The 19,733-nt window shown below is 33.8% G+C and overlaps 1 protein-coding gene across 4 annotated transcripts; it reads left to right on the top strand.

Annotated features, from left to right (window-relative positions):
- The first annotated feature begins 1,780 nt into the window (after positions 1 to 1,780).
- On the top strand, positions 1,781 to 9,973 carry LOC137743612 (transcription factor TGA9). 4 transcript variants are annotated; one of them, XM_088680451.1, is made up of 13 exons: positions 1,939 to 2,040; positions 2,246 to 2,408; positions 2,600 to 2,682; positions 3,071 to 3,165; positions 3,295 to 3,558; positions 4,419 to 4,466; positions 4,575 to 4,634; positions 4,787 to 4,864; positions 4,978 to 5,026; positions 5,486 to 5,757; positions 6,825 to 7,046; positions 8,920 to 9,062; positions 9,656 to 9,973. In XM_088680451.1, exons 2-13 carry the CDS (start codon positions 2,272 to 2,274, stop codon positions 9,741 to 9,743), a joined length of 1,539 nt encoding a protein of 512 aa, XP_088536577.1. In that variant the 5' UTR covers positions 1,939 to 2,040; positions 2,246 to 2,271; the 3' UTR covers positions 9,744 to 9,973. The 4 variants fall into 4 exon arrangements, with proteins under 4 accessions (XP_068339638.1, XP_088536575.1, XP_088536577.1 ...); XM_088680450.1 differs by having other exon boundaries at positions 2,226 to 2,408; XM_068483537.2 differs by having other exon boundaries at positions 1,781 to 2,408.
- Positions 9,974 to 19,733: the final 9,760 nt, after the last annotated feature.

The following is a 19,733-nucleotide window of genomic DNA, read 5'->3' as shown; positions in this document are numbered from 1 at the left end:
AATAATTATGATTAAATCCATTTAATTAACATTATAAAACCCTAAACACAGACATAATTAAAACAAGCAAAAGAACGTATAAAGAACTGCAGTTGGAAGGAATGTAAGATCTTTCTCTCTATGCATGCAATATGTAATCATCTGACAAAGTTTGGAGATCTTTCATATGGAGGAGATGTTGTAAGGTTTACTGGGAACAAAAGTATGATTAAATACATGTTCACCTAATCCATCTAAACACTTCTTAATTTGAACCAAACCACCTTTTTAAAATCCAATCAATATTGGCGTATATCATAAAGGAATAATTGGTAGAAGGCATATTACCTAGACAGGTAGTAGATGAGCAGAACATTATATATCAGTCTCTTAATTTCTCAAATTAAAAAGAGATCATGGGTCCATTTACAAACTCTCTCCCTCTCTCCACACACACACACACACACATATATATATATATATATATATATATTTATTATAATTTATATATTTTCCTCAATAATGCTTGTTGATGATACATATTATAGGTTCGATTCTCGCCAAAGGCGAATTTGAACCACATTATTGCTAAGCTCACCCCTCTCTCCCTTAATATAGATAATATTGTTTGTTCAAAAAAAAAAAAAAAACCCTTAAATTAGTGTGAATATTATTTTTCATCACCTTCTCCTTCCTTTTCCTTATTCTTTTATGTGATAAACTTTTATTATTAGTCTAAATTTGTTTTGTTTTCTCTATTTATGTATAAACTAATGGCAATTTTAATTGGGTTTCTCCTAAAAGACGCTAGGGTTTGGCACAAACTGAAGCAAACAAAAAACAGCAAATGCTGGAGGCTGCTACTGGTTAATTATAATTAGAACTCAGGTAAACATATTACTATTAATAGTAAGGAATCTTAATATGCCATGGTTTTAGGTAATGACAGGGAATGGATGTTAACACATCAACAAAGCTTGATAAGACCGAACAAATCGATCTCACAAAGGCAGTGATAAGTATACTTATAAATATATATATATATATATATATAAAATATAAGTGGGGTTTTCCTTGTGGATTATGTTAATCTAATGTTTTAGTTGAAATGGTATAAGCAGAACAACCTTTACAAAAATATGTTTTAAAAAAAAAAAAAAAACAAAATCTTCTTTCTGAAAGTCCCCTCATCAACCTGCCTAGTTGTGAAAAATAAACTCAATTCCCTTTACTTGCAGCTTTTCTTTTTCTCCACAGTACTCAGCTTTTACCATCTTTTGTGAAAGAAAACCTTGTCTCATCTCATATAAAATGTTGAATATATCCCTTTATATTTATTTATTATCTACCGAGTACCTGCATCCCTGAGGAGCACAACCAAAAAGAACCAATGGCACAGCACAGGCGGTTAGAAGAGAGAGAGAGTGGAGTAGGAGTCAGTGATTCCAGTGGGTTCCTGCCATAGACCCCACCCCATACTTGATTTTTTAATATTTTTTAAGAATTATCATTAGTATTCTAAACATTTTATTTTACACTTCAAATTTTTTATATTTAAAAAGAAAAATACACTTGTTAAAGTGTGAAATGAGATTTTTAGAATGTGAATAATACTTTCCTATTTTTTTTGTAATTTAATATTATTTATTTATTTTTAAAGAAAATGTCGTTGTTTTTCCTGTTTTCAAACCCCACACACACCCCCAGAGAGAGAGAGAGAGAGAGAGAGGGGTCTGTCTGCAAGGACAAGATTTTCTGTCCAAAATTTTGATAATGTTTACTAGGGACAGAGAAATAAAGCAGAACCGAAGACACAAACACATCAATTTAGAAGATATCTTCATAAAGAAGTGGAGAGAGAGAAGCAGCAGAGAGTTAAGTAGATAGAGACATAAATATAAGAGAGAGAGACTTACTGGACCTTCCCTCTCTCTCTCTCTCCTCTCTCTCTCTCTTGAAATTTCTCTCTCTAGCTTTCCTTTGATCTTTGGTCTCTTTCAAGTTGTTTCGGTTTGCTCCATATAGGCTTTGGTCTAGGAACCTTTAAATCCAAAAATTGAGGTAAAGAGAGCAAACTGAATAATTCCTGGGAAATTGTTTTCTTCCTTCTTCCCATTTCCGCCAACTCCTCTGTTTCTTCTCTACCTAGCTAACTGAAGGGAAGAGAAAATAAGTAACCACTTTGTGTGTGAGTGTGTGTGTGTTTTTATGGCTTTTATTTCTTCTGCTACATGTCCTGATTCCAGCTTCTTCTTGGAGTACAAAGATGAAAATGGTCTGAGAAAATCTTGCATGGCGGCGAGTCATCAAGTTGGAGACGCTACCGCCACTGCCACCACCGCTGGTTTGTCATCGGAATCAGGACCGTCCAATCACCATATCCCTTATGCTGTTCTTCATGGGATGAATGTTCCTTCCACCAGTTTTCTGTACGGAAAAATCACAACAATTTCCAAATTTTCTTTCAGATACTGCAATTTCAAGACTAATTCTCAATTGGGTTTTTTTTTATTTTAGAAGTTTCGGTAATTTTATTGTTTTTTTCTATGATCTGCTCATCTTGTTTTACATGGGTTTCTGATTATATTTTTGTTTTTTGTTTTTGTTTGTTGATTGGTAGTAATCAAGAAGGATCTGCCTTTGATTTTGGGGAGCTGGAAGAAGCAATTGCGCGGCAAGTTAGAAACGATGAAGCTCAAGCACGTATGCCTCCTACGCCCCTATCATCATTTCTCTCCTTTTGGTGACGTTCGATAAAGCATAACCAACTAAGAAAAAGCAGAGAGAGAGAGAGAGAGAGAGAGAGAGAGAGAGAGAGAGGGGGGGTTTGAATATGTCTTCTGATTAGGGCAGAGAAGGGGGGGTGAGGGGTTACCATTTCCAACACAATAATGATTCTGAGAGAGGAGACTTGAATGGCGTGGCGCTACAAACTTGGAAAGCTGACCTGCATAGCATGATTTTTTTACTGACTCCATAACTGCAGAAAAGTAGAGAGAGAGAGAGAGAGATTAGGTGGTGCTTTGAAAAAATCTTTATTATTTTGCTGATCCTCTAAGAGATTTGGGTTTTGTGATTATTTGTTTTGCAGCTTTATTCACAGCAGGAGGAGAAGGAGCAGGCAGGCCTGCTGCAACTCTTGAAATGTTTCCTGCTTGGCCAATGAGATTCCACCAAACCTCAAGAGTAATCCTCTCCTTTAACCCTTTTAATCTTCTTCCTTCTCATTTTTGATAATTACCCAGATGAAAATTTAATCAAATTTTGGTGGGTTTTTTTTCTTTGATTTGATTTGTGATTTTTGTATAAATGTAGGGGAGTTCAAAGTCAGGAGGGGAAGAAAGCACAGACTCAGAATCACAAGTGAACACTCTAACAACAACAACAACAAACCAGTTGGAACTGGAACCAGAATCTCCCATGAGTAAAAATCCTTCTTCCTCACAGGCTGCTTTTGATCAGAAGCATCTCCACTTTCAACAGCAACAGCAACAATTACAGCAAAAGTTGGCAATTAGTGACACTTCCAGAGGACCTAATTCACAAACTCAATCAGCTCCCAAACCCTCCCAAGAGAAGGTAATCAATTAACTCAATTACTGTTTTAATTAGAACTGTACTCTCTCTCTCTCTCTCTCTCTCTCTCTCTCTCTCGCTCTCTCTCTAGGTCAGTCAATATCTTCCTTGTACCATATCCCATAGGAAAAAGCTGGCATCTTTATTGTTTTTGTTACTGTTTCATCTCTCTCTGCTCTGTGGCATATCTTCATGAAATATTATGGCACAGATCCCCACAAACTCAGAAAATCAAGGAGAGACAGGAGTTAACCTGATTTCTGAACGATTTTCTGATGAAAATGTCTGACACAACAGAGAGAGTGTGTGTACACACAGAGAAAAATAAAATAAAATAAAAAGAAAAGGCCAAAAAGTAAGAATCTTCACAGTAGTTTTACCACTGTTATTATTTATTTGTTATAATAATATAAATACCTACTTTCTTCTCTCCATCCATGGAACTCAAACCTCTTTTTTTTTTCTTTTTTTTTTTTTCGAACTTTGAATATCCATTAGCCAAAACCCACATCACCAAAAGTCACGTTTGCTGATTGCCTGCCTGCCTGCCTCGAACAAAAAATGTTTTGCGGAAACTCTGTGAGATATTCTCTCTAATCATTGTGTTTTCTTTTCTGAAAATCATGTTATAGAACGTTCCCAGTGATAAAAGTAGGGAATATCACTAAACTACTCATAAAATTATTTTCTTCATTTCCTATATGTTAAAAAACACAAAGTTAATTATTACTTGCAATTTCTTCTATTTTTTCCTCCAAAAATAGAGATGCCACCTTCCTTCCAACATCAAAACAATTTGCTAACTAATTTACTCTCTCTCTCTCTCTCCCCCCTCTTCTTATTTCATGTTTTTAATGTTCCAGAGGAAGGGAGCTGGTTCAACATCAGAGAATAAACAACTTGATGCTAAGGTTTTTTAAACATGACAATACTCCAGCATTTGTTGTTTTACATTATTTTCCCAATTTGTTAACTTCAAGTTTTGAGCTACCAACTTTCTGTTCTTATTTTTTGTGTAGACATTGAGACGTTTAGCTCAAAACAGAGAAGCTGCACGAAAAAGCCGCCTCAGAAAAAAGGTATAGATGTCATTTTTCAAACTGAAAAGTTTCATTTTCCACAAACTTTATCATAAACTATATTTTATTCTCTAACATACCCACTAATTAATATGTTTTCGTTTAAACAAAACATAATTACCCACTAATATTGTTTCCTTGTCAATATATAGGCTTATGTACAACAGCTAGAGTCAAGCAGGATAAAGCTTACACAGCTTGAGCAAGAACTTCATAGAGCGCGCGCTCAGGTTTTATTTTAAACTTATTAAAAATTATTTATTATTTAATAATTAGTATATTTATTGATTTATTTCTCATTTTGTTAAATGTATTGATTTTTCTTTTTAAATTATTTTATTAGGGGTTGTTCTTGGCTGGTGCCGGTGGTGGTCTTGGCAATATCAGCTCAGGTGAGTATCTTAAAATACTCCACGTAATTATAGATTAGTATGAATTTCTGAAAGTGTTTTACTTGTGCAATCCTTTTACCAAAAGAAAAGTTGACTAGCTTAATATCTTTTAGCTTTTCTAATCCAAAAAATATATTTTATATTCTAAAAGATTATTTTTACTTGGCAGACATCTCGTAGTTTGACCAAATTATGTTGCCAAATTTTTAATATTGAGAAAACTTGTCTTAGGGTTGATGGAATATTTTAAGGGAGCTATTTTTCAGATGTCAAATGATTTGTTATGTATTAGCACAATAATGTACTCTTTCACCAAATAATTAGTAACAAAAAATATTAAGAAAATAAAAGTTGAACGTACTCGAAAAAGATATGCTTTATTCTCATATGTAATAATATATACTGATAAGTTTCAAATAATGTACATGACAATGATATTAATTATTATTGTTGTTGTAGGTGCTGCAATATTTGACATGGAATATGCAAGATGGCTAGAAGACGACCACCGGCGCATGTCGGAGTTCCGAACAGGGTTACAAGCACATTTATCGGACAGCGATCTTCAGCTAAGTGTGGACGGATATATTTCTCATTACGATGAACTTTTCCAGCTGAAAGGAGTGGCTGCTAAATCTGATGTGTTCCACCTCATAACTGGAATTTGGACTACTCCAGCTGAACGTTGCTTCCTCTGGATGGGTGGTTTTAGACCCTCTGAGCTCATCAAGGTTTGAGTTTTCAAGTTTATGCATCTGTAGTTTAACAAAAAAATATAATGCATCTCTCGCTTACAATATGTATGTGTCGTCTTACTACTACGATGTGATCGGGTCTCATTTTTTTTTAACAAACGATATTATCTACACTAATAAAAAACTTGATTCTAATACTTAAAACAATTTCAATTTTAGATAAACGCTTGGTGTGAGAATAAATATTGATTTTAGTATTTTGACCCTATATTTATAGCTGCATTCATATTATACATCAAATTTATTGCTATCTTCTTTTTCCTATAACGCCTTGTGTTAGATAAAATGTTTCTTACTGTTTTAATTGGTTTTGTTACCGTTTTTCCTAAATTATTTTGTTGCTAAAAACTTTTCTTTCTCAATTGAAATTGAACTAACATGTTTGAGCATCGAACTGTATGTGCCTTTCATAATTTTTCAAATTTAAATCATTTTGTTATTCTAATTACTATGTCAACGCATGTAAAAAATTGGATCTCTCTCGATCATAAAAAGAAATTTACATAAATATGATGTATAACATTAATTCCTAGACATCCATTGCACCTAAACATATAATGTACCTAAAGCACTAATATACTTAGATTAAGGGACCTAAACTAATGTACCTAAGCAAAATACTTGCAACTAAATTAACGGACCTAAAGCAAAAACTGTGCAATACTAAATTTTGCCACACCCACAATCACTTTAAGCAAAAATGGTATCATTGCCATAAATATTGCATTCCACTATAAATCTAGGTAGCATCAATGACACTGGGTTGTTATGCTTGTAAATAATAGAAAATTGTATGGGTATCATTGTAGATGATGAGTCTACCTATTTTAAAACAAGGATCAAATTCAGAAGTATAAAACCAGTTAGGTTATATTTAAAGAGTCATCTTATTTAAGCCTGGATATCCACAATCTCTATGTATAATCCGCGCATACAAAAATTATTTGCCTATTATAAATAAACATCCAACTAAAAGTACAGTCATGTTGCTCATCCTTGCTGACTTATTAATTATTAATGTGTTTCTCTTTGTGTTTAATCAGATGCTAATAGGACAGTTAGAACCACTAACAGAACAGCAATACATGGGGATCTATAACCTGCAACAGTCCTCACAACAAGCAGAAGAGGCCCTTACTCAAGGTCTAGAGCAGCTTCATCAGTCTCTGGTCGACACCATTGCTGGTGGGCCAGTCATCGACGGCATGCAACAGATGGCTGTGGCTTTGGGCAAGTTCACTAATCTTGAAGGCTTCGTTCGCCAGGTACTTAATTATGATTAAATAATCCGATTCTGGCATAGTTTTCTTAGGTTTACCGGTGTAAACCATTTATTTCCCTCATGCAAGTTCATGCATGCACTTCACGTAATTAATTAATCTCTGTATGCTCTCTCATTTTCTGTTATCTCTTTATTAAGAACTGCATCATAATCTTTAGATTATATTATTCCTTTTAGTTATGTGTTCCTTGGAACCCTAGGAGGTCATTATTGCTATTTTTGGGAGTGTTATATTTTTATTGGCAAATTTTCCTGAAGCTTTGTGAAAATTAATTTGACTATAAGAGCAGGTCCTGTCAGGTGATTTCTGAAAAGACTTGAGTTGTCCTAATTTTAAATTGCAGACCAGACTTGACCAATACAAATGGATGTCTGGGTGAAAATTGAAATCCATTCAAAAAATTCTATATGGATTTAAACCGTTTTCAAATTAAACTATCAAGGATTGATTAGATCTTACGTGACGAATCTGCTAACACCATGGACAAGTTAAGTTATGTAAATTGAAAAAAGTGACTTTAAATTGTTGATGATTGTAGGGTTCAATATAAACTTTATCTATCAACAACTAGCAGTCAATCACGTTAATTAGTTTCTCTCATGTTTATATCATTAGAAAGGTGTATTATTTTCGATCAAACCATAGAACTTTGGTAGGTGACATCAAACATGTTAGTTGATCTGAATTGTCCTTCTAGTCCAACTATTTCATTATATTCTTTATTTCTGTCCGCTTGTTTTGTGCCTCCATTATCTAATATACACATGAAGGGTGAACCCAAGGGTTTCATTTTCACACATCACCCTGATTTGACATCTAAATTGACTTTTAGCTCAAGCTCTACTAAAATAATAGAAATGGAACCATCTATACCATAGTCAACTAGATATTGTATGTAAATTTCTGTCATTTTATGCTTATACCGCTTTTTAATAAGGGAAGTGATTTCTATACATATTTTTGCACCTTCTCCATATATTTTTTTTTTAATTCTGGTCATTGATATTATTTTAATTTTTTCAATTTAATAGCGAAAAAAAAAAAAAAAAAAAAAACTAATGAAAATTGTTTGAAAATTTTGAATTTTAACGATAAGGATAAAATAAAGTGTAAAGTGAATAGTACCAAGATTGACTTTTTAGTGTAAAAATGTGATTTTTTTGTTAAAATAAATTGTATCAAAAATTTTTCGTTAAAATTCTTGAAAAAAAAAAAAAAAAAAAGAGAAATAGTTTTGTCACTGTCATGCAATTGGTCAAATTTTTGAGAGAGAAGTTATATAATATTATACAGCTAGATTGATCACATCCACTACATGCTTGCCACGTATGCAATGCTTCATTGGGTCACAATAATTTAACTATCACCCATAATTTTGGGGTGAACCAACATGCATTTTTAGCTAAGGTGTCAATCAGGTTGTTGAAGGCTAGGGTTTTGGTACAGTTTTTCCATTCCAAATGTTTCTGTCAGAGGTAGGTTTGAATGTGATGTTTGTTGAAATCAAAACCGTAGATAGACCTATCGTATGAATTTAAAAATTAAGATGGAAAATATAGGTATTAAACTAAGTTTGTATTTCTATTATTTTTCTAAACCATGGTTGAAATAGTCCAAATTCATAAAAGGAACAAGTTTTCCAATTTCAACCCTTTTGAAAATATTGTTTAAAGGTTGTGCCCCTTCCCTTGCACTAGGGACGCATCCGAAGGGCTACATAATGGTTATTGTTTAATTTAATCAAACATGTTTGCATTATTCTTTTCCTATATTGTATTATATTATGTCTCCTTTTGCATTTCTCTACCCTAAAAATTAATTTACTCATTATTTGTGTATATGATCAATTGTTTAGGCTGATAACTTGAGACAACAAACCCTTCATCAGTTGCGTCGCATATTAACAATTCGTCAGGCAGCGAGATGTTTTCTTGTAATTGGAGAGTACTATGGACGATTAAGGGCACTTAGTTCTCTTTGGGCATCTAGACCGCGAGAGTAAGATTGTCATAACATCATCATTATTTTCCGTTCTAGTTATTATATAACTTAAATGACAAAGCATTAGTTTTTAATCACTGTTTATCATATGTTAAACTTTTTTGGGCTGGGTAAATCCATGACATTTTGACCTTTTCATGTACACAATCTCTGGGGTTTTGTTTTCTGGTAGAAAAGAACTTCACTAAAGGGAGAAACCTCTTACATAACCAATTTCAATACAGCCAAAATGGAAAGCCATATTTGCTTCCACAGGAATACATGCGTCTCAAATACAAAGATTATCCATCTTAGCCCAACTAAAGCCACCACATCCACATCCTAGGGAAATCTCTAGGGTTTATTACTTTATGAAAGTAGTAGTTCTTTTCTTTCGGATGAGACTATAGAACTTGTTACCATAGGTCTTACTTTATATCAAACTTTTCGAAAAAACAATTGGGAATAGAGTAATTGGGTTCTAAAACATTTTTTGCTGCAGCAACGATAGTATTATTCTTCCTGTATTCTCCTTTAACAATTAATAATTTTAGAATTAATATCCATGTGTAACGCATAATTACTATTTATGTCATGTACTCGATCTGCAGGAGCATGATGAGCGATGATAACTCATGCCAAACGACGACAGAGCTACAAATGGTACAACCTTCGCAGAATCATTTCTCCTCCTTTTGATCAAATTCCAGTAGCCTGCAGAGAGCTACTTTAGGAGTCCATTGTCCATTATTGCCGGTGCTGGATGCTTCTAGCTTGATTAAGCTACTTGAGAAGAGATAGGACATAATTTTTTTTTTCTTCCTTATTTTCCATTTCTGTTTTTTTTTTTTTTTTTTTTTTTTTAAATTTTAATGTCTTTATGTTACTACGTTATCTTATAAATGCAGTTTAATATATTCTGTGCATCATGAGAAGGTTCTTCCACTTGGTTAAACAAAGAAAAAAAGGATTAAACAACGAAACAAAAAATATAATTGGTCCTAAACGGCTTTTACATGCATAATATATATAGATGGATAATATATATATATATATATATATATATATATATATATATATATATATAGATGGATAGATAGATGACCAGGAGAGAAGGGTGGCAAGTGAGAGAAAGAGAGAACTCAATAAGTTGTCATCGTCTAGTGTCCTTATTGAAGGAGGGTAGTGCTATTCACACACTCCTCATTTCTACTTCTCACACATCTATTTCAAATTTTTGCCAGGATCAAATGATTTGAAGAAAATCAATGACAAAAAATTAATAAGGATATGTGGGAGGTAATGTGAATAGCAATATCCAAAATAAGGAATTCTCGAACGAAAATGGTTGTATCTGAGAGAGAGAGAGAGAGAGAGAGAGAGAGATGGTTGTTGCACGCACGTCATTTGTATGAAGTGGTTGCGAAGAAAAAGAGTCTAGTGTAGAAGTGACAAGGGTTAGAGATGGGATATAAACTGAGTTGATTGTCTTTTTCCTAATACTTTGTGCACAAATGTTGTATACATATATAGAGGAAAAGGTTGGCTGTTACTCTTCATTTATAACAAGTGGTTGCAAATTAATCACAAATGAAGATTATTTAATCCACAAACGGACGAAGATGATGTGTGTGTATGCATATGTGGGAGATAGAGAAAGATTGTTTGACCTAAAATTACATGAACAAGGTGTTAGGAGTATTAAGATTCAATGGCTATGAAATTGATATGTGTCAAGAGAGATTAAGAAGTTAGTTAAGTTTGTTGAGAATGTAGCTTAGAGTGCAAGTTACTATAGCTATTATATATAGCTTGTAATAAACAGTTGTAACTAACAAGAAATATCAATACATTTTACAAGATTCATTCTCTCTCTAAACCCTCTCAATCTTCTTCTTCCTTTATGCATAACAATTCTTATCAAATCCTTTAATGGTTTACATAGTATCATTGCTGGAACAAGCACATAAGCTTTATGGTTCTTCAATCTTGGTTTCATTTGCTTCCACTACATCTCAAAGTTTTTCTTTGCAACACTATGATTCTCTCTGATAAATTTGGGGGCTTCTTCTTCTGATTCTGCGTTCTACAAAGTGTGCACAACAAGTGTTTATGATTTGTTCTCTGTCAAGATTACTTCAAGATTTTGTCACAAGCTACAACAATGGTGACATCTTCTCAGTTATAGATTCTCCAATCTTCAATCACTTCATTGATTTCATATGTTTCCAGCACAGTAAACATGAAATTGGATGATACAAATTATTTGACATGACATTTCCATATGCAGTTACTTCTTGAAGGCCATAGTATCATCAACACCCTGTCCTGCCCAGTTTAGTCAAGAATCTTCTGATAACTTTGCAGTCTTATCTGGTGATTCCTCCACAAGAGTACCATCAGATGAATACAAGATTTGGAAGATGCATGATAAAGCATTGATGCAGTTAATCACCAGATAAGACTGCAAAGTTATCAGAACAAGATTCCTGTGCAATTGATGCAGTTAATCACCAGACAACTCTATCTCCTGCTTCAATTTCCTGTGCAATTGGGCGTACCAATTCCCAAGATTTGTGGACTCAACTCAAAGAATAGTTCTCTATAGTCACTAGAACAAGCATCTTTCAACTCAAATTTGAGCTTTAAACCATAAAGAAGGATAATGATTCCATCACATTATATTTGCAGAAAATTAAAGAAGCAAGATATTTTTTTTACTACTGCTTGTGTAATCTTTAAGGATGAGCATATTGTGATTCTTACACTAAATGGTTTGCCTGCTGAATTCAATACAATAGGATCTATGATTAGGGTTCATGAAACTATTAATTGAAAGATCTTCGATCTCAATTACTTGCTGAAGAAATTTTGCATGAAAATGCATCTGTATCACTTGTGTTATCTGCACTCATGGCACAAAACAATGGTTTCACTCCCAAGAATCAATCTTTTTCCAACTTTGGTGGCAAGCATGTTAGTCCCAACTCTAATGCATACAAGTCTTTCATCAACAACAACAAAGGCATAAGTCGGTTCAATTCCAATTTCAATTTGAAATTTGGTAACAATAGGAACTTTCATTTAAGTTATGCTCCTGGAATTCTTGGTACATCACCACCAAGATCACAAAACTATGGCTTTCAGGCTTAAACTTGCCAAATCTGTGGGAAAAACAACCATCTTGCTGATACTTGCAGATATAGAAATGCAGTTGTTTCTTCAGGCTGTCAAATATGTGGGAATCCCTATCACAGTGTATAAACAGGTTTTCAGAAGAATTCTACTTCTCCAATGAATGCCATGCATGCTGCCATAACTAATGGTCAACCCTCTCAATTCTCAGTGTTATCTGCACCATCACAACAAGAAATTTGGCTCACTAATTCGGGTGCTAATAATCTCTCACTGGCAACCCCATATCCATCAAATGAAACAGTCCAGACAGTTAATGGTGAAGGTTTAGTTATCTCTCACATTGGTTTTCACAACTCCAATGAAGCCTATTAAGCTTAATTATATTCTTTATGTACCAAAACTGTCATAAAACCTATTGTCTGTGCATAGGATATGTTTGGATAATAACTGTTGATTGATTTTCGATGCAATTTCATTTTGGATTCAAGACAAAGCCACAAGGAAGATACTCTACAAAGGGCTGTGTAATAATGGATTGTACCCCATCATCTCACCAAGTTCTCATGCAGCCATCAATAAAAGGCAACCTGTAACTTTTCTCGGAAAACAAGTTACAATCAGTATTTGGCATAAAAATCTAGGTCATCCCTCTAATCCATCCGTCTCTCAAGTTTTAAGAATTTTAAATGTCTTATGTGTTGCTGATAGTATATCTTCACCATGTCAAACATGTTTAGAAGGTAAATTTAGTAAACTGCCTTATCCCCCTTCATTTGCTAAGTGTGTAAAACCATTTGATATTGTACATAGTGATGTGTGGGGACCTGCTCCTTGTGTCTTTAGAAGGATTCAAATACTATGTGACCTTCATTGATCATTGTACCAAGTACTGTTGGATTTTTTCCATATGCAATAAAAGTGATGTTTTTGCAACATTTATTTCTTTCTACAATATCAATTTAAACTAGTTTCATACATCCATAAGAACTCTCCAAAGTGATGGTCGTGGTGAATATATAAGTAAAGCATTTCAAAAGTTTCTTTCTGATAAAAGAATGAACCATCAAATGTCTTGTCCCCATACACCAAAACAAAATGGGATAACATAAGGGAATCATAGACATATTATTGAAACATCCATCACTTTGTTGCAATCTGCTTCATTACCATCCATGTTTTGGTCATTTTCTTGTCAAACCTCAGTATACTTAATCAACAGAATGACATCCCCTACATTAGACAATAAATCACCATTTGAATAGTTGCATAATTCATTATCTGAGATCCAACATTTGAAAGTCTTTGGTTATTCTTGTTACCCTTGGTTAAGACCATACAACAACACCAAATTAGAATCCATAACAACATAGTGTTTTTTTTTGGGGTATGCATCCAAGTATAAAGGGTATCTCCGCTAGAAAGAAAATTTATATCTCTAGACATGTGATATTTGATGAGGTCGAGTTTCCTTACCAGTCTTTGGTTCCCAAACAATACTATGTCACTACTACACCACTACCATCACTCATACAAACACCAATTCGAGTACCATATCACAATATGTCCTTGTTTTGCTAGAAACACAAAGTCACTCCACATTGAGTTCCTCACCAGGTCTCACACAATTAGGTCCAGCTAATATACCTAGTTCCATGCCAAATACTGCCATTATTTAAGCTTCAGAAGATTCACTTCAATACCAGTTACAATTCCAAGTTCAAATTCAGAAGAAACAAGTTCCAATTAATCCATTACTGCATCAACAACATAACTCTTGTCTCCTACACTCTTTGTGGTACCTAAATTCCAACCTGAACAATTACAAGTGGTTCTATCTATTCCTTCAATCAATCTCCACCCTATGCAGACAAGGTCAAAGAGTGGCATCTCAAAGAAAATTGCTCTACTAACTGCAATACATGAAAATGGAGGAGTTGATTTGAGTCAAGTTGAACTTGCAATATATAAATCTGCATTAAAATCACCAGTGTGGCATGAGGCTATGAAAGATGAGATTTCAGCTTTACACAACCAAGGTACATGGTCATTGGTTCCTCTATCACAACACAAGAATTTAGTAGGTTGTAAATGGGTCTTTATGATCAAGAATAATATTGATGGTTCAATTGAGAGATATAAGGCAAGACTGGTGGCTAAAAGGTTTAATTAAGAAGAAGACTACGGAGAGACTTTTAGCCTAGTTGTTAAACCTACAACAGTAAGATTAGTTCCAGCTTTATTTGCACATTTTGGCTGGACATTGAGACAATTAGATGTGAAAAATGTTTTTCTACATGGCATATTGCAAGAAGAAGTGTACATGGCACAACCACCTAGATTTGTGGATTCCAAACATGGAGACTATGTTTGCAAATTACATAAATCCTTATATGGATTGAAACAGGAACTAAGGATCTGGAATGAGAGATTCACTAGTTTTTTTTGCCATCTTTAGGGTTCAAATCAACATATGCAGATTCATCATTATTTGAGAAAACTGTTGGCAATTCTGTGGTGATCTTGCTATTATATGTTGATGACATTATTATAACAAGAAGTGCAACACAAGCAATCACTGCGGTTATTCAATCTCTTGCTAAGGAATTTGATATAAAAGACTTGGGACCACTTCACTACTTTTTAGGGATACAAATTATGCAGAAGAAGGATGGTTTATTCCTATCTCAGGATAAGTATGTCACAGATTTGTTAACCAAGTCTGAAATGTTGTTGTCCAAACCATGCGTTACTCTATGCTTGCCCTACATCATATTGCTTAACGATGATGGAAAGTCTTACAATAATCTTGCATTATATAGAAGTTTGCTTGGTGCCCTTCAATACTTGACATTCACTAGGCCTGACATTGCTTTTGCAGTGCATCAAGTATGTCAATTTATGCAATGTCCTATGGAGTCACATTTTATGGCTGTTAAAAGAATTCTTAGATACTTAAGAACTACTCAAGGCTGTGGAATTCATTATGTCAAAGGTTAACCTGATGTCACTACTTGTAGTGATGCAGATTGGGCAGTGGATCCTAATGACAGAAGATCAACCACTGGTTGTGTTTCTGGGGTCTAATCCCATTTCATGGTCATCTAAGAAACAAAACACTGTTTCTTGATCATCGGTTAAAGCTGAATATCATGCTTTGTCAACTACAACACCTGAAATTGATTGGATCAAACAATCATTGGTTTTTCTACATGTTCCATTTTCTGATAAGCCACTCATATTTTGTGACAATTTATCAGCAATAGCTCTTACTTGCAATCCAATTTAGCATCAACGCACTAAGCTCATTGAGATTGATGTGCATTTTGTTCGAGAAAAGGTAGCCAAACAACAACTGCAAGTGCATTTTTGTCTTCGAAGGAACAATTTGCTAATATACTTACAAAATGACTCTTTGCACCACTATTTCAGACACATTATGCCAATCTCAGGCTCAATTTCTCTGCTCCTAAGCTTGTAGAGGGATGTTAGGAGTATTAAGTTTGTTGAGAATGTAGCTTAGAGTGCAAACTACTATAGCTATTATATATAGCTTGTAATAAACAATTCTTAACAAGAATTATCAATACATTTTACAAGATTCCTTCAAAACAATTCACAGAAAATGTGGACATATGCATGCTTGTCTATTATAGAGAATGCATGTTCCTTAATTTGATGATATCTATTTGAGGTACAGATTACACATGGCCAATTATGCACAAACCGATAACACGATACGAGCATGCACGAAAAATTTATTTTTTGAATTGAGCATTAATGGGTTGTGTAAACAACGGGTGGACTTGTTAGTGACCTATTTACCAACTAGTCATGTTTGTCATAATTTTGTAGCTTAGTAGATCGTGTTCGTGTTTGGTTTTCCACTTGATAGCGTAATGGATCGATTTGTTAAACCTTAACAGTTATACAACTAGAACATATTATTGGCATGAGTCCATATTAGAATAAAAATGTAAGTATATTTTCTTTTATTTCCTTATATATGTTTTTATTTCCTATTGTAAATAGATTAGGATTTATTGTTTTTCTTGCCCTACAAGGATTGTATCTCTATAAATGTGTGCCTCCAAAAAAAGATGAATACAACATAAACTCTTCTCGTCAAGCCGATATTCCTATTTTTAACATGGTATGAGATAGAGATCTTAAGATATTTTTTGTGCTTAGTTGAAATCATTGTTAGAATATGAGCATAAGTGTACATGTATTTTTACTGAATGTTTGAGTTCAAATTGATCTATAAAAGTCTTATTGGATTAAAACTGAGAGTTGATCTTAAATTACTCACTTAAACTAAAATGGGGAGACAATGTTGGTTTCCTACAAGGATTCTAATAGATGAATCGTAGGGATTCTCTACCTATATAAAGGTGGCCTTTACTCTCACAAAAATTGTGCTTATAATTGAAGTAAAATCTATTGTTATTTGAACTTATTAAGAATGAGAGGAGAAGGTCAACTTTGAAGATCATAGCTTCATGACTTCTTCATCAGCTTCTGCATGTCAGATTTGTCCTGACAATCATACTCTAGCAAACCCTAATACCCATGTTTGCAATGCCAAGAGGAAGAAAACCCCACATGTCATGCCATTTCCTGCTTCTTCTTTTTTTTTTACTTATGATTGGAGTCCTCAGATTGCAAAACTCAACACAACCCTCACCCATATTCAAAAAATGACCCAAATAATTTCGAACTAGATTCATATACGAATTAAGAATCAAAACCAAACCCTAGAGATGACTGTTCATCATGCTTCTTCCTTGGCATTTTGTTTGATAGACAATACATGAACTAGCCAACTGGTTGCATAGATCCAACCGAACGGAAACCTGATTAAACCACACCGATCACATGATCGACCCAGCCTACCAGTCGTTATATGCCTAGAAATTCAACATTGCAAACGTCTTTACTTGTGTAGATAGAATGGTCTTATGCTGTTATCCTTTTGTTGTCTGCACCTGCGAAGTCAAGCTTAGATTCGAGGCAACTGCCTTCTCATACTTCTGAGGGAGGTTGCACTTGTTGTGCAGCTCAAAGCATCGAAATGATCTTGTTTTAAGTTACACGAATATCCAAAATAGTGGGAAGACTTTGAAACTGAAAAACCAATGTGTAGCAGCTACTTCACTTCATGTAATTACATTCCAACATGAGCTATTTATAATGATTGGATTGTTTACTTTGGACCATTCCTTTCATCCCTTCACTGTTCATCATGTAAAAATTAGACGTAAAAAGCCAAACAAACAAAATGAACATTAAACAAGTAAAGATGAAGGAAGCGATTATGTTGGAATGTACGACTTAGGGTTTCATATTTCAATGGATTTTCGAATTAACTCACATAAAGTCTAGAAGACTGCAACTTAAGGTAATTACAATCAAACTATGAATTTAAATTTTATTTGAAGTTGATCAAATACTATGTTATCTATTGAAAAAAGTTTGGTAGGAACTTTGTTATTTGTGATGTTTGTGTGTTGATTAAGTCTTTGTATGGTCTTTTATTTTCTTGTTACCGCCCATTTTACTTTTTCTAAGTCATTATATAATAGATTATTCTAATTTATCACTTAAAAACACACCATATATGAATGTGTCACGCATTAAGGACTTGAAAACTCAAGGACTCCTTTCACTGGCTCACCTTGGGCTCTTGAAATCTCGGGCTGGCCTTGATCGCATACTTACTTTGCAAAACAATCAACAAGCATAATTGGTCGATGAAATTGTTAAATAATAAGCTCCATATACCTTGGTAGCCAAACAGAAACTAAGCAGATACTGACATATTTCCTTTACAAATCTTCGTGTGAAGATTTTGTAGCACTTGGTTGAGTAGAAGAATCTGAACGTCGAGTATGCCATGCCACTGTAGTTGAAGTTGACTAGTTAATTACTCTAATAAACCCCCCCCCCCCCCCCCACCCATACCCATAGGATGAAATAATTAGTAGGTTTTAAGCATTCTAAATTATATATAATACGTTTCTTTGCTTCCCAGTTGGCCTCTACTTTTCAGTCCATTCGACATGGAGTAAATTATAAATAAGAGGCTAGGGTTGGCAATATCAATCACTATCAGCATGCCTTTGTTATCCCCATTTGATATCATAGGCGACATTATATATGATATATATAACTCTATCCATCCATCTTCCTTTACTTTAAAGCATACGTCTTTGTACATTAGGTTCGATTAATTTACCAAAGATTTAATGAAACATATATCATTCTGTGAAAATATATTTCCTTATATTTTCATGAAATCTTATATATATAAATTTGCAGCAAATTAAAGGACTTCTTTCTTTATATATATATACAAATTATGAAAACACTAAATTAATCTCAACTATAGAGACGAGAATTAGAACTCAAGTGCAGAGAGCTGAGAAGTAGTTTTAGCCAACTTGATTAAACCTAACTTCTTTTTTTTTTTTTTTTGTTTTTTTTTTTGGGCAAGAAAAAGTATTAAGGGTAGGGGAAGGAGTATGAACCTTTACCATAATTTAGGGTAGGAAGAATTTTAAATTGGGTATGCATAAGATAGAAGCCCAATATCGTATCTACTAAAATGTTAAACCACATGCATTGATTAAACCTAAGTTGATCAAACCTACGTCTGCACGTTCAAAAGAACTGGAATTATGCATAAATTAATATTGATTGCTAAAGCTGACCTGATCTTGCATATATACTACAAAACTAATAGTAGGAGACCAATCCAATGCTTGCAATTGATTTATATTATCGTCTAAAATTAACAAGCTATTGACCAGTAGTTGGTGGATAGTTGTTTGCATATATTACATGCGTACATATATTTTAAACTTGTGGTCAATTGTTTTAGCTATTTGTTTAACGTAATGATCTTTCCGGAAGAAACATATAGAACAATGCGAACTCCCAAACAACCCCTTCCTTCGTGACAACTCCATTTGATTATTAGGGAATTACAAAAGAATTTAAAGTTATCACTAAGATGATCGTTCACTAAAATGGTAATTGAATTGGAAATGTGCTGTACTAGAAATTATTTTGTACTGTAATACCGTCACTATCACGTAATATAACCAATTTAATTAATTATATTACAACATGTAAATTTGTATACAACACCTTAAAGCATAAACTCCTCGTCCGTATACATAAATGTTACTACGTACGGTACAAGCCTCTTTTTGAGCTCACACGGCAAATGATCTAAATCATCCATTTTTTAGGTCTTAACTTGTAATATTATCTTTGAAATAATTAGCTTGCTAGGTCGGAATTCATTTAACTATTCTACATGGTTTTATTTTAGTGTTTAATCCTGCGATCTTGCCAGTAGAGACTAGGGTTTGTAAGAATTGCATAGAATTTACAGATCAGTCTAGAAATCACAATCTTTCAATTCGCTCTAGTTTAAAACAAGATCTAACCGTTGTAAAGGTCCATGATTTCACCATATGCAAGATTTAACAATTAATTTTCTTTCTGAACCACTCAAACTCAGCAGTACGTACCATAGAAGAAAAA

This window comes from Pyrus communis, chromosome 11 (genome assembly GCF_041283825.1).
Source record: "Pyrus communis isolate YQ-2024b chromosome 11, ASM4128382v1, whole genome shotgun sequence".
Lineage (NCBI taxonomy): Eukaryota > Viridiplantae > Streptophyta > Magnoliopsida > Rosales > Rosaceae > Pyrus > Pyrus communis.
This window is presented reverse-complemented; position numbering and strand designations above follow the sequence as displayed.

Bases quoted from the DNA above. Each gene is read 5' to 3' on its own strand.
- LOC137743612 (XM_068483537.2), top strand. From the start codon at position 2,188: ATGGCTTTTATTTCTTCTGCTACATGTCCTGATTCCAGCTTCTTCTTG. The intron at 2,683-3,070 runs GTATGCCTCCTA...TTTGTTTTGCAG, and splicing joins AAACGATGAAGCTCAAGCAC to CTTTATTCACAGCAGGAGGA. The intron at 3,559-4,418 runs GTAATCAATTAA...TTAATGTTCCAG, and splicing joins CCAAACCCTCCCAAGAGAAG to AGGAAGGGAGCTGGTTCAAC.